The following is a 16,154-nucleotide window of genomic DNA, read 5'->3' as shown; positions in this document are numbered from 1 at the left end:
CACTTGATTTTGTTATTGAAATACAAGTAATTGATAGAAAAGTTAAAATTGATAGTTTTTTGTTCTTCTATTCTATCAGATTCAAATTTCAATGCATTCTATATGTTTTAAATCTTTCATGTCTTAAAAGTATAGATGGTCTTATGATGTTAGCAGAGAACATAAATAGGATTTTAACCATAATTTATCAGAATTTGTCTTAATTCGGAATGTAATGAAAAGCTTTATGTCTGATGGAATTTTACACGTCACTGGTTTAGTTGTGAATACATGTATCCGATATGATTAACTGACTGATTGATTAGATTTCAACGCCCGACTTAAGGCCCGGTCACACCTTGACGTTTTAGCCAACGTATGCCGATTTTTGAATTTTTTTTCTAAAACGCTGGCACACGTTGAATACGTTATGGGTAAGTTTTGATAACATTGAGAGCACGCTGAAAAACACTGCCATACGTCGTTGTACGCTGGCTTTAAACGTTGTACTTTTCGGTTGTCCTCAAATTTTTTCATGCTTGAAATTTCACGACGTATGCCGGCGTATGACTCACACGTTCCGCTACGCTGGCCACAAGTTGTATGCACGGTCTGCGATCGTTGACAGACGTCAACACATGCTACTTGTAAGTTAATCATAAGTTGAGACACGCCGAGGTAATGTTTAGCGTACCCGAAACTTATTTCTAACCTATGATTAACAAGTTGTTGGCACGTTACGCGATCGTTGCCACACATCGACAGACGTTACTTTTAAGTTACTCATAGGCTGAAAGATGTCGGTATAATGGATCGTCCTTGCGTCAGCGTCCACGGCCACGGCCAGGACATTTATTTGCAGCATTCTTCAAACTTTTCTTCGGCATGACGAGGATGTTCACACTTCGATGTCTATCTTGGCTATGATTCCAATTGTCCATCGGCAGCGTCTATTTAAAATAGTCGAGTTTGAGCGTTTTAACACGTTCAGAAGAAACGCTTCAAATTTCAAAACCTCAGCGTCAAAAAACAAAGGCGAGTGACAGCAATTTAAATCGTTCATTGTACACAATGAAACTAGCTGAGTGGTACCGTTGAAAAGTCGTTGAGTGTAAAAAAAATCCAATTTTTGAGCGCAAGCGTCTACTTTCAATAGTGGAGTTTGAGCGATTTAGCACGTTCAATAGAAACGATTAAAATTTCCAAGCGCCAGCGTCAAAAAACAAAGGCGAGTGACAGCAATTTAAATCGTTCATTGTAAACAATGAAAATAGCTGAGTGGTACCGTTTTTAAAAGTCGTTGAGTGTAAAAAAATCCAATTGTTGAGGCAAGCGTCTACTTTCAATAGTGGAGATGCAGCCATTTAAATCGTTGAGTGGCAGCCTATGAACCTACCCGTGGACACGCGGACGCAAGGACGATCCATCATAACCCACACCCTCCCCCTCACACTCACACTCACCTACTATTGCAAACATGAACAAACTACTGCTAATACTAATACGAATACTAATACTGATACTGTTACTGCTGACATGGACATCGACTCAAAAAGGAACTCAAACACTGTTGGGTTCCCTTTTATGAGCAGCATTTTTATATACCAATTCCCAAAACTGGTGGGAACACGTCTTTATATGGCAGTTGTAACCTAGAAACACGTTCATTTATTTATTTTTGTCGACCGGAAGACGTCATTGGAATACGTCTACATACGTCGATGTGTGTTGGGACTACGTAAAGAATTGGTTCAAAGCACGTCAAACATAAGTTAGAAATAAGTTTCGCGTAAAAAAGACATTACCGCGACGTGTTTCGACTTATGAGTAGCTTATAAGTAGCCTTTGTGGACGTGTGTAAGCGTCCACATATCGTGTGTAAAACTTATCCCCATCGCATGCGGAACGTGTGTCATACGCCGAGTACGTCGTAAAATTTTGAACATGTTTAAAATTTCTTGACGTACTCTACTTACTACGATGTATGATAGCGTACTTTAGCGTTCTACTCACGTATACCAAACTTACTCATACCGTATTTGACGTGCCCCCAACGTTTTAGACACATTTTTCTTAGGTCGGCATACGCTGGCAAGATCGCCAAGGTGTGACTGCGATGTTGACACTTCCATTTCTACGGCAGTTATGATTCGAATCGTTATGCGTCAGCCTTTTAATAGGCTACGTCACGACATCGTCGGCGATGCGTGCAACGTGCTATGCCGAAGTTAGACTATCGTTGGGCATCGGTTGTGTAGGCCGACAACAGGTTCAGCATTCGTTGGTATAAGTTATCTATAACACAACGAAACGTTCTGTGTCCATTACTAATATGTTATGAATACGTCCGAATCTTAAAAAAAAAACATCAAAAGTTCAACGTCAGCCAGCGTTTTACATACATTTTAATACGTTGCCATCGCTGGCTAAAACGTCAAGGTGTGACCGGGCCTTTAGCAGTATTTCAGCTATATCAGGCAACGTATTCAAAATAATCCAGTAATACTGTCACAACCTTGGAAATGACAATGTTCTGCTATATTGGAAAACCAATATTCCTCCAGACTAAGTGCTCAGACATGTGGTAACTCTCGCATGCTGCCCCAGAGCCAGAGGGCTACTCAGTAAGAAATGACATTTGTTTCACCTGCTTTGTATTGATCTTAATGTCATGAAAACAAGTATTTGCATCTGACACCTTCTTAAATGGGGTTTGCACCAAAATGATCACTTAAGAACTAGTGATCCTTTTATTATGAAGGTCAAAAGAATATTTCCACAACGTTTTGTTGATGTACTTGAGATGTGTTTTAAATGTGCTAAAAATAGCGCCCTCTTTAGGCCGTTCTTAAATGGGTTTTGCACCAAAATCGTCACTTAAGAATTACTGATCCTTCATCAGATTGGTCTCAACATTATTTCTCCAAAGTTTCAATAATGTACTGAAAATGTAATTTAAATGTGACATTGGCGCCCCCTTTCGGCTGTTCTTAAATGTGTTTTGCACCAAATCCGTCACTTAAGAATTACATATCTGTAACCACAGTGCCAAAAAAATTAAACTCTTACCACCAGTTTGATTCATGTACTCAAAATGTAATTGAAACGTGACAGTGGCGCCCCCTTTTAGGCCGTTCTTAAATGTATTTTACACCAAATCCTTCACTTAAGAATTACATATTGGTAATCATAGTGCCAAAATTAAACTCTTGGCACCAGTTTGATTCATGTACTCAAAATGTAATTTAAACGGATTTTGGCGGCTACTTCAAGCAGCGCCCCCTACGTAATGCACCAATTGGAAAACTTAAGAATGCCCATTCGGAGGTCCCCATCCCACCATCTAATGACTTTGCTCTCAAACCTTTTGTACTCGAGATGTAGTACAAATCTGTTAGCTCCCAGACTACATAGTTTGACGAAAGTTTCAGGAAGAAGAAGAGGGGGGGGTGGAGAAACACATGGTTACGGGAGGTGTAACATGAGAGGTTAAAATTAATAAAGAATATATATTTTGTTGAAGGTTCAGTAAAGGAAAGGTTGAAGAAAAATGCGTGAAGGTGTATGGTGAATTTGGATCGGCTAAAGTAGGGGGAAGATGGTAGATCAGCAGAAGATGGAGGAAGAAGAGTCGGTACCGGAAGTCACGTGATTACGTGGGGTACGTGAAGAGAAGCTTTTTTGTTGTTTTTTTTTTAAGACATAAAACAGAGCGTATAGTTGGGGAGGATGGAAGGAGGGTGGAGGGAAAAGCGGCGAAAATAAAAACTGATTGTAAAAAGGAGAAAATACAATAAACATGATCGTGCACACAAACGGGAAGAAGGGTAGGCCTCAAGGAAACCCGACATGAAAATATGATAAAAACTCAACAATTAATTGTTTTAACACAAGACTGAAATAGAAACACACAGTAAACACAGAGATAACTTGAGGGGGAGCACTCGGTTGAGTGCAAAACCTCTGCCGCCAATACTGCTGGGTCACTTAAGTGAACCTGATATCCTAGTCATTGTAGGTGAAAACGGATCAGACTCTACTGAACCACGATTGAATAAACTAAACTGATTGACGCGCATGTAGAAATGCCAAAAAAAAAAATCGAATTTTTTTTTTTCTCGAACAATTTTTTTGGGGTTGGAAATCACTTAAAACATGTAGAAATGCAAAAAAAAAAAATTCAAATATTTTTCAAATAAAATCGAGTTTTTTTTTTTTTTGAAAAAAAGTTGCAAAATTTTTTTTTTTCTCTAACAAATTTTTTTTTTGGTTGGAAATAACTTAAAACATGTAGAAATGAAAAACAAAAATTCAAATATTTTTTTCAAAATGGCTGCCATAGCGGCCATATTGGACTTTGGACCAAGTCCAAAATCTAATGGCATGATCCTTGGACCATACCTAACCCCCCCCCACCAAGTTTCGGCGAAATCCGTCCAGTTTTTCCGTAATACTGTTCACAAGCAAACAAACAGACAGGGGTGAAAACAGTAACCTCCGCCATCAACTCGAGGTGGAGCACTCGGGAGAGTGCAAAACCTCCACCGCCAATACTGCTGGGTCACTCAAGTGAACCTTATATCTTATTCATTAAATATGATGTCAACAGTGCTGACAGAGTTATAGTTCTTTTCTCCAATTTTTTTTTTTGGGGGGGGGAGGGGTTGGAAATCACTTAAAACATGCAGAAATGCAAAAAAAAGAAATCGAAATTTTGTTGAAAAAAAAAAGTTTAAAATTTTTTTTTTAAACAATTTTTTTTGGGGGGGAGGGTTGGAAATCACTTAAAACATTTAGAAATGCAAAAAAAAAAATTTTTTCTCAAATTTCTTTTGGGGGGGGGGACCAAGTCCAAAATCTAATGGTATGATCCTTGGACCATACCTAACCCCCCCCCCCCACCAAGTTTCGGCGAAATCCGTCCAGTTTTTCCGTAATACTGTTCACAAGCAAACAAACAGACAGGGGTGAAAACAGTAACCTCCGCCATCAACTCGAGGGGGAGCACTCGGGAGAGTGCAAAACCTCCACCGCCAATACTGCTGGGTCACTCAAGTGAACCTTATATCTTATTCATTAAATATGATGTCAACAGTGCTGACAGAGTTATAGTTCTTTTCTCCAATTTTTTTTTTTTGGGGGGGGGGAGGGGTTGGAAATCACTTAAAACATGCAGAAATGCAAAAAAAAGAAATCGAAATTTTGTTGAAAAAAAAGTTTAAAATTTTTTTTTTAAACAATTTTTTTTGGGGGGGAGGGTTGGAAATCACTTAAAACATTTAGAAATGCAAAAAAAAAATTTTTTTTTCTCAAATTTCTTTTGGGGGGGGGACCAAGTCCAAAATCTAATGGTATGATCCTTGGACCATACCTAACCCCCCCCCCCACCAAGTTTCGTCGAAATCCGTTGAGTTTTTCCATAATACTGTTCACAAACAAACAAACAAACAGGGGTGAAAACAGTAACCTCCGATCTTGGATGGCGGAGGTTAACAAAATAACAGTAAAAACGTGACAAAAACGACCAGAAAACTTATCTTTGAGAAAGTTGGCAGAGACCCTGAAGAGGAACAGCCGCCGTCGCTCAAGAACCGGAACCGGAAGTGAAAGGTGATGTTAGAAAGGAGGCGATTGCGATGTTTAATCTGACAGAGATGTTTAAGATAATGAAGGGTATAGGCAAAATAAGTGCAGATGAGTTTTTCAGCAGAATAGACACTGACAGGACCAGGGGCCACAGTTTTAAAGTAAAGAAGAGGAGAGTTGGGATTGTCGTAAGGCAGGGATCTTGCACTTAGTGTCGTAAATGCATCGAAGTCTCCCAACAAAGGTACCATAGTGACAGCAGAAACAGAAGATAGTTTTAAAATTGAGATCGGTATCTAGAAGTAGTGGTGAAGGTGATTGGGGGAGGGAGCGGTTACTTTTATATTGGTCCGATTGCACAGGCTTAATGGGCCGAATGGCCTCCTCTGAAATTGAAGTTTATTCTATGTCCTTGTAATAGACGATTTAGATCACAGTAAATCTTGTTGCTGACAAACACATCCTGAGGAATGGTTGTGGCTAACTTGAGCATAATGCACATCCAATGTATCAAATCAATTTATGGTTAAATTACAGATTGAATTGTAAAGGTTAAATTGATAACTTTGTCAAGCTGTGTCGAAGGCCACCCAGGTGTGCTACTTGAGCTCATGGTCTGGGATATGTTGCAAGGCCTGAGAGATATGCTGCAAATGTTATCTTGAAACACAATTTATTTTGGCCCCAGATGCTGACACAGAACCTGTGCCTTCTTCACTTGTTATCGTTGAATCAAACAATGTTATTCTAATTTTATTAATGCAAATATCAGAAAGAGCTTTTAACTGCAGAGTAGTACCGGGGTATATAGATTGCAATATATCTGAAGATTATTTATCCATATTAAGTAGATCTATGTGTAGTATAGACCCATTGCACAATGACACACAAAATGATGAAAATAGCCTCTCCCATATGGATGATGAACAAGTCTTGAAGAGCTCGATTAAAAAAAAAATCAATTTATCTGAAAATGTTATAATTCACCTTCCCAGAGGCCTTCGATGTCGAGAATCGTTGAAAGAGTGTTCTTTTCACAACCAGGCATCTCTTCTCCACCATTAGGGTAAAAATCAACATGTCCCACTGGCTGCTTCATTCCAAATGCTGCAAAAAAGGGAGATTGTTCAGGAAAACTATGTAACCAAAAGTATGGTGACAGTCAGGATACATTAAGAAGAAGCACCAATACTTTCATGTCTTTAGAGGCATGGGGATGCTGAGGCAATGTTCCTTGGTTCATGAGCGCAATTCTCGATTGGTCGCCACTCCGATGCAAGATACTTGAATGGGTCATTTTTCCGACTTCAGAAGGATGACAGGCTGAGCCAACCTACTTGTTAGCAGCATGACAGGGGCTCAAACTCAACATGCAAATATCTTAAGCCAGCCACCTTAACCATTAAGCCCACACCAGACTTTAAAGACATGTGCAGATGAAAGGAACCACATTATTTTGTTACATATCAAGAAATATTGTTATATTTCTCCTTCAGAGAAAGTGCAAGTTCAATGGCAGACACTGATCTTCAATCAACATTCGAAGATGTCTGAGAGTGATTTGTTTGGGAATAAGTCTGTGCTCTGGAAAACTGATTTCAGATCATTGCAGTGAGATGGGAAGTTGTGTGTTATGATTTTGGTCGATGTTATTATCCACACTGTCCTATTGCATCAAAGCTGGCAGTTCATCGGTGTCTAATATGTCACAATAACATATCTTTGTAAAACACGTTCTGCTTTGCGGTATGCAGAAATAAATCCACCCAGAGGTTCTGTGAATGCATTTCTGTTTCTTACCAATGTCCGGGATCATTGGAGCGGCGTCTGTGTGGATTGCATCAACAAAGTCAGCATCTGTAGGGTCCAAGCGAACCAAAGGGTCACAGTTCTGAAAGAAAGGTCCAGCTGGGTCCAATCCTGTGTGATTAATGAGAAAAATAAACTTTTGAGTAAAACCTGTTGACGTAAATGTATGTCACGTCATCACCATCATGCACCATGTCCTAAGCAGAGCTTTGGTGCTGCAGAAGCAGTTACTCGGATACAATCCTGGCTGGGTCACCATTCCAACTCAGGAAGGCAGGATTAGTTTGTAATTTGGCCATGGTGCTGTCGACAGGTCAGCTACTCTTCAGGAAAGACACCATGGGATTGTTAACGTTCACCAACTAATGCCAGCAGATGGGATGTCAAGTTTAACTTCCATCCAAGGGGACGGCACACACATTGATGAATCACCCTGCCTGTGAGACACAGGTATGATAGTTTATAGCTGGGCCGAGATTCAAATCAAGGCGAGACAGCTTAGAAACGAGTGTGCGTACCTCTCGGCCTTCCTGCCAGCCCCATTATAACATCTTAATAACACGCTTGTCCGTGTGTCTGTCCATATGTACATTCACCCATTGGTTGGACAGTTTGCCTGACGAGGGCTTACTGATATGCAAAGTCAAATAACTCTTCAGAGGTGTCATATTCACAATCACCATGCCCTCCCTACAAGTTTTCCCATAATTATAAACTAATCAAAGCAGCAGTTTAAAAGGATGCCGATAGGCGTCACGGTCCTTTTGAAGTTAGGCCTCAGCAATCGAGGCAGTGGTCTTATACATGTTGTCTTATGCACCACCCAAATAACTATGTGGCGTTATCTTAAGCAGGGCTTAAACCCGGCGACAATATCGTTATAAAAGCCTTTATCTGAGGATATTATTTACTTTTCATGATGTGTCCATACAATAGTTGGTTTCGGGTCGTTTATTGGCACAATTAACCTGCTCATGGTCGCATATCTTTTCCGTATATCTCGCGGGACTGTGAATTGAACAGACGACCTTGATAAAACTTGACCTGTAGACCGGCGGAGCCGTTTCAAATGCGGTTCTGTGAAGTCAGTGAAGCATGATAGCATGGGAGGGGAAAGCGTTAAATATTCCGCTGTTTCGATGTGGAAATGCCCGTCCGCTTTTACGAGCAGGATGAGGGTGAAGAGGGGAGGACAGAGGAGGGGGTTTGAAGGCTTGAAGTGGGTAGGGGATTGATGTCTTTGCGTTTGGGAGGCGGACAGATAAGGACTTTGGGTTGGCCTGAGCTGTGGAGTTTGAAGACTTGGGGTTTGTGAGGGGAGGGTGGAAGGAGAGTTGAAGATTTTAAGTCACATTTTACATTGCGCGGATGTTCTGCGGGTCTCTGCTCGTAAGAAATAACATGACAAGTGGCAAGATTTTGCTTCATAACATCAATATTAGCTTTTGTGATTTCAGAAAGATAAATACCGTTTCACTTGTGACAGTTGGTCTGTTTAGTGTTTCCATCTTAGCACTTCAATCATTTATGATGCTGTGTCTCCAGGTCAATCTTTGTTATGGTTTATTTGGTGGACACGGAAACTTTGGTCGATTTTTTTTCTCTCTTTGACCATAGTTCCTGAAGTGAAATGGAATGCATTTCTCACATGCCTCACAATGGGCACAGCATTTGGACATTCATAAAAGAGGTTTAAAGAGGTTTTCCAGTGACTTGGCACAACCTTCCAAGGTTAATCTGAGTGAGAGTTGAAATGCTTGGAAAGGTTTATTTTTGGCTGTCGTTGGTCTTGGTGGCCATGTATCACAAAACGACATTCAGAAGAATAAGGCACAATTTTCTGATATTTGGGGGAAATAACCAGAGTATATTGAGTCACTAGCAGGTTCTGGAGGAATCCATTCCGAAGCCATAAATGTGACGTGGTTTGTCAAGGACGAATATCCTTAGTCACTAAAGGTCCTCTTATCTCCAAGCTTGATGGGTTGCCAGCTGAGCTTCCCTTGCTTCTGGCAAACATTAACAACATAAAACTCTGCCTAAGCTTGATAACATGGCTATTTGGTGTGGCAAAATGTTGCAAATCACATCAACTAGATATTTTGGACAAACCAGCACTTTATTTTGTGCTCGCAGGAGCAAGCCTGTCGCTGATGAGCATGGAAATTACCCATGTATCCCCCCTCCGCTGTCTGTTTTGCAAGAGTATCATTTTCCAATTATAAGTGGTGCAATCCTTAGTGTAGAATGGAGTGGTTTTGTCCTCCATCAAAAGGCCACTGGAATGGTATTCTAAGAAGGGAGCAGAATCCAATTTTAGTTGAGGGGAGCTGGAGATCGAGATCAATAAATAATCAATTCAAAGGCAGCTGCAGCATACAAGGGATATTCAAAATGTTCTGTAAATGGGATACTCGGAATAGCCAATGGGACAACTCTTTTTCTTTTTTTTCCAAAATAGAAGTGTTTTGGTTTTGGGTTTTTGTTTGGATACAATGTCAAGGCTCATGAAGGAGCTCACAGATAAAATGGATCAAGACATAACAGAACAAAAGGAACAGCAGAAAGAGAGAGAGGGGGGGGGGGACACACCAACAGCAGGGTTGAGAGACAAAATAGAGGGAGACTTGGACAAATAAGAGATGTGAGGAAGAATGAGTGGTAGGGGAGGATGCTGGTTTGGGTGGTGGGCTTGGGATCCTCGGATCCTGAGTTCAAATCCCCCTCGGCTGTTGAATTAATACCAGGTGGGGTTGACTCTGCCTGTCATCCTTCTGAGGTTGGCAAAATGAGTGCCAGCTTGCTGGTATACTGTGCCGGAGTGGTGACCTGTTCAGGATTGTGCCCAATAGTCAAGGAGACTGCTTAGGCAGCACCAAAGCTCTGCACAGAGTATGGTCCCAATGGATGGATGTTTGGAGAATGCATGAGATGAACAAGGTGGATGCAGAAGCAAATTCTCAGGTCGGCAAAACTGGAACCGTGGAAAGAGATGGACATGCGAGGGTTACTTGGGGTAGAAATTATCTTGATTTTGGATGGGGGATGGATGATCTGAGATTGTTGTGAACAGCTGTCTTGAATACCTGGAGGGAAGAATGACATTCAAGAGAATGTGTAAGTTGGTTCCACAGGTGGGGAAAAAAAGAGGAACGAATGAGTGGAGGTGACAGTGATTCTAGATTTTGGGACTTTCACCAGAAGAGGGTTGCTGGTGGATCGCATGTGGCCTGTAGAAACCTAGGGCGGACAAAGCATGGGAAGAGCAGAGGGTACAAGACCAGAAAGGAGGTGCGAGAAGACAGAACGACCACGTACCTGTCTGCCATGTGAAAACAATCGGCCCACATACTCTGCTTCATCGTGGGATATTCCAATGATCTTAAATGCCTTGGTTTTGATGGCATCAAGCTGAGCAAGGTGAGATGGGGTGCCAGCCATAGAGGGGAGAGCAGCACTTCATCAAACTGCAGACGAAGGCCTTGTAGGTGGATAAGAGATCAAGTGTACCGAGGAAGGACTTTGCATGACAGAGGATGCCCAGTCGGCGACTGGCTTTGGAGGCCACCTTTGATAAGTGGTTTACCCAAGAAAGATCATGGCTGAGTGCGACCCAAAAGTTTGAGTGACTGGGGATTGTTAATGAAGTATATGGGAGGGTTTGCTAGATGGTATTTTTGGAGAAACAAAGTGAGAGTGTGAGATATGTCAGGATTGAAAATATTCCAAGTGTTTGACTATCTTGTGATTCTATCATGGTCTGAAGAGAGGGAAGAGGCTGATTATAATTAATAAGGGAGTATTTATTTCGTTTTGATTTTTTTTTTCTTTGATATTGGAAAGTTTGAAAAGTTGGTATGTCTTGCAATATTCTGAGCCTCTCATTCATATAACATTTTGAATGCCCTATACCTGTATAAACACGTGCTTGCATGCACATACAGTTAGCACAAAAAATATATTTTTGAGTTGAAAATTGAGAACATAATTGAATTTTATTTAATTTTTAGCTCACCTGGACTTTAGTCCGGTGAGCTTATGTGATTGAGCAGTGTCTGTAGGTGAGTCAGTCAGCCAGTCAGTCCGTAAATACTTGTCATTATCGCTGGAACCAAACACATGATGTTGTTGAAACTTGGCCACAAGCTTCATATCTGATGTCGAACGAAGGTGTATTGACCATATCAAAATCTGCGCTCATTAAGGGTGTCTACGAGGGTGGGGGAGGGGGTTGACCCCTCAAAATAGGTATTTGCTCTCTTCTCCGAAACTACACACACAATGTCGATGAAACTTGACCACAACCTTCATCACCCTTGATGTACCAAAGTTTGTTCATGGCATAAAACAAAAAATCAGGGTGTAGGGTAGGTCTTTGAGTGATTTGCTCCTGATCTAGATGAGCTTCAGGATGCACAGTCCTATTTTTATTCTTCTTAATCATGTCTCTTCTTCTTGGTGTCCTCATCATTAATGCTGAAAGGCACACTGCTGTCATGATTTTGATGATTTCTACGCGATTCACCAGGCATCTCTCAGTTGCTTCTCAATGCCTGCAGATAGTATCAACTTGGAGTTAGGGTCCAACACCTATATGGTGAGATGGGATCATGACTGTGAAGCTGCACATGGGTTCAAGATTGCATAACAGTTTGGGGGTGGAGATTTAGATATTATCCGACAAAACTGTGGTGTAATGGTTAAAGGTCTGCTCCGAGTCTGGGAGGTCGGTGGTTCAAACTCCAGCTGAGTCGTATCAATGACTTTAAAAAGGGTAAATGCTGCTTCCTTGCTCGACCACGCTCAGCATTTGAAAGGGCATGGACAATCCCCATAGGTTGACATCCATGAGGAAGAGGAAATGTACAGCTGAGTGTGGTGAGAAAGGTGGTGCCATTGTTGTGGCTTCACTTAATCCAGAGTGCCCTGGGAAGTGACGGCACTTCCTCCAAATTCAGTGGCTGTTTGTCTCATCCAACAGTCCTGTGTTGTGTCTCGTGTATTTGTTTGTATGTCCATGTGTGTGAAATGTGTATGTGGCAGCTCCACTACAAGACTCAGATCCTGTAAAAAATAATGATAATAAAAAAAAAACAGCATAGATTGCCAGCTCAAAATTTTGAGGGAATCTACTCTGTGCACTAAGAGCAGTCACAAAACTAGCATTGCATTTAGTAGTGGGCAGTTCTCTGTTTTTCTTGTTTACAGATTGCGACTGAGTTGGAATTTACATTCTTACATCTACGACTTAACGCTGGGTACTCCTAACATGTGCAAATTTGATGCAGATCGGGCCAGCCCTGTTTTTGACCTATGATTTTCAGATGTACATACATACATACAGAGAATTGCCTCATTTAACATAGTCGGATCAAGAGGCTTACCTGTGATTCTCTTTATACCAGGAATGCGTTTTCCTATTTCTCCAGCAATATGAGCACCCAAGCTGTGTCCTACCAGATATATTTGATCTGCAGTATATCCGTATGTATCCTGCCCACAACACATAACCAGAGTGGTGTCAAAGCCACCCAATGCTCGCCTGTTTATACATTTATCGTTTTCTGTTTTTAAAAGACTCGTCTAATAATATTTTTTATAAAGCATTGCAGTGAAGTCTGATCCAAATAATTTTAAAGCAATATATGTATTTGTATATTGTAATCAGTAAAAAAATAGTGTGGTAGATAAAAACATTCTAAAGGAAATAACTTGCACCAAAAACTTTAACATTTTCACGCTCACGCTGACGCTCAAAGATTAGTCTAATAATATTTTTTATAAAGCATTGCAGTGGTCTGATCCAAATAATTTTAAAGCAATATATGTATTTATGTATTGTAATCAGTAAAAAATAGTGTGGTAGATAAAAACATTAGAAAGGAAATAACTTGCACCAAAAACTTTTAACATTTTCACGCTCACGCTCATGCCGGGGGTATTGCTATAGCTCTCTGATCTTCGAACAGGCGAGCTAAAAATGAAGACTATCACACAACCTTTTATGAACTGTAATAGTATTTTGCATTTAAACTTTTTTTCATAAAATCAAAAACATCACTATAACTTAAAAACATAATTAGGCTGCATGCGTCTGAAGCTTTCCAGTCAAAACCCATTGGCTGGATAGCTGGCCTGACTCCACCCACAATTGTAAGCAGGAAAATCATATATCCGCCATTTTGGTGCTATGCTAAGCCTAAAGACGTCTTCGGAAGTCTGATATTCACAAACACCATGCCCTATAACTTTTTTATTCAGTGTAAAACAACCAAAACGACTGTTAAAAGGATCATCAATATCTAAAGATTGTAGCCGATAAGTGATAACTTGGCGTTATCCCATTGCATGTTCAAGGAAGAAGGCAGGCCATGGTTGTGAGCAGACCTGGTGCTTAGAGAGGAATGGTGTGGCAAGTTCGTTTGTGAAAAGACTGTACGGCGGTTGGTGAGCGCTGGCGTTGAATACCGCCACACAAATTACCTCATGTACGTTTCCCACGCAAAGAGCGCCTTGGCGCCATTTTGGGTGCGGTTTCCGATGCAGTAACTATGCAGTTCGATCACCAAGCTCCTAAAAGATCATCACTGGACACACAGCTAAGTGCCAGAATAAAGGGAGGATTTTCTTTGATTTTATCTTTGCCCTTGCCTGTCTCTGTATCTGTGTGAAGACGTCTCAAATTTAGGTTTAGTTTACTTCACGTTTTTATTATCATGCTTTGAGTTATTTCCATTATAAATATTTTATTTATGTTCATTAAACCCTTATTTATTAAATTTGCTTGTGTTTGTCTATTCGTTACGGGTTTGAGTATAAACCCTTGTGCTTCCATCCTGGTGAACGCCTCTGGTACGTGCTTCACTGCCTCCCATCCCACGCACGCCATAATATCCAAGGGAAATCGTTCAGCTATACATCCAGGTCGGTGTTAACTGCCCCGTCCATGACAACTGGGTCGGGAGATTGGGATAATTAACTTAACCCCCTGGACGCGACAATATATTGGTTAAATTAGCCGTATCTCTCAATGATGAAAAATCACTTAAAAAATAATTAGATCCAGATTCGGATCTTCAGCAAAATTGAACCAATTCTTCCTTGTCACACACCCGATGTGTCCACCAAGTTTCGTCCGAGTCCGTCCACAACTTTTTGAGATATTGTGCTATATATTGTTTTTGGCCCAAGTTCTCTCAATGGTGAAGAATCACTTTAAAAATTCTCAGATCTAGATCCGGATTCGGATCTTCACCAAAATCAAGCGTTGCTGTCCTTAGCCGGTCACCTGCACAAACAGATTTTTTTTTTTTTAGAATGATTGCTTGAAAACTGTGGCCAAAATCCTGTGACAAACAGACAAACGCAACAGACCAACATACTTGTCAAAAAAACAATTTTCACCAAGTCACAAACAGACAGACAGGGGTGAAATCATAGCCTCCTTCCACCTTGGGTGGTGGAGATAACTATGAGTGCGTTGTTATGGTGTCTCTCTCCGGCTTATCCGGAACGGTCTGAATAAATATATTTGGATAAGGCAGTACAAATAAATAAGCTTCTGCCAAAAAACGCATTTATTGATACGGAACCAGATTACATTCCACATGTTCAGAATTTACTTCCTTGTTGATAAGTAGAAACTAATATTTATTAATGGAAAAGGGATGATATGCATGATGCTGTCCATGTGACTGGGGCTCACTTTGGAATCGATCTTCATGGTGTTATTGAACAAAATTATAGAGCTGCACTGGACTGCTCGAAAAAGAAAAAAGTTTTGACTTTACCACCAGAATAGCAAAAAATGATTCTTCCTTTCCATATATGTATAACAGTTTTATAACTCAATATCCGATCAATGATGTGCCAATATTTCATGATGTTTGGTTATCCAGTTACCAAATTACCAATAAATACATAGTAGTTAATGTGATTGTACAATATTGATCATTTTCTCCAAAAATAAAAATATACCATCCCGTTGGTGCAGCATTATAGCATAATATCAGACAAAAAGAGCACTGTTTCATGAATTTGTACATAATGGTCATATTAACAGCTATTAAAAACAGAAACAAGTTTCATTTAAAAAAAAAACAAAGATGACATTTCATTGTGTTGAAAGAACTAGGAATAGCTCACCTGCAATACTGAAATTAAGAAAGCAGCCTCTGCAGCAACCACTCTTAGGTTGTTGACAGCCTGGCTATACCATGTACGAGATCCACCCACCCAATCCACACAAATGCAGTTCACATCATCCCGAGAAAACATTGCCTGGAAGAGATACAAAGCAGGATCAGATAATCATTAACATGTCAGCATCAACCACCCCATTGAAAGGATCAATGATGCTCCCAGTAATGAGGATACCCTTTATGTCTTGTTCTACAATTACAACAAAGATAACTTTGATGCAGTAAATTATGGACAAAGACCTCGTAGACTAATTGTAAGTAGCTGTGATTATTGGAATAAAGGATGGAAAGAGGATGAATTGAAGGGAGCGAGGAAGGTAGACAGTGAGTGAAGATAGATGTAGAGATGGATAAGAACAAAGGGTGCAGAATAAGAATAAATCAGCAGTACATGGTAACCACATATCCTTTTGGATTGCCTAAACGAGTAACACAAAAGCATATATATGACACTATACGGAACCTACAGTTGCAGTGTTAATGGACACGCAAAATTTTCAAATAATTTAGTGAACAGAAGCAATAGATTGACACAATCTGATCGACATTACTTTTCTTAAAGATGAGCACACAATATTC

At 40.4% G+C, this 16,154-nt stretch overlaps 1 protein-coding gene and 1 long non-coding RNA gene across 3 annotated transcripts in view; one reads left to right on the top strand and one right to left on the bottom strand.

The window, feature by feature from the left end:
* LOC147034752 (pancreatic lipase-related protein 2-like) overlaps window positions 1–16,154 on the bottom strand; it is a 65,874-nt gene that overhangs the window by 34,468 nt on the left and 15,252 nt on the right. Inside the window, exons 4-7 of the mRNA XM_085888269.1 lie at window positions 15,520–15,654; window positions 12,759–12,867; window positions 7,366–7,485; window positions 6,553–6,672 (exon numbers count right to left, since the gene is read on the bottom strand). Of these exons, the coding sequence (XP_085744395.1) occupies window positions 6,553–6,672; window positions 7,366–7,485; window positions 12,759–12,867; window positions 15,520–15,654 (484 nt within the window). The remainder of the gene's footprint in view (window positions 1–6,552; window positions 6,673–7,365; window positions 7,486–12,758; window positions 12,868–15,519; window positions 15,655–16,154) is intronic.
* LOC147034753 (uncharacterized) overlaps window positions 1–16,154 on the top strand; it is a 33,211-nt gene that overhangs the window by 5,166 nt on the left and 11,891 nt on the right. The gene's annotated exons all lie outside the window — the stretch shown is intronic.

The sequence above is a fragment of the Eptatretus burgeri genome, chromosome 1 (assembly GCF_056783735.1).
Source record: "Eptatretus burgeri isolate ZD-2024b chromosome 1, Ebu_testis_v1, whole genome shotgun sequence".
In the NCBI taxonomy this organism is placed as follows: domain Eukaryota; kingdom Metazoa; phylum Chordata; class Myxini; order Myxiniformes; family Myxinidae; genus Eptatretus; species Eptatretus burgeri.
Note: the sequence above shows the minus strand (reverse complement) of the source record. Positions and strands in the feature narration are given on the sequence as shown.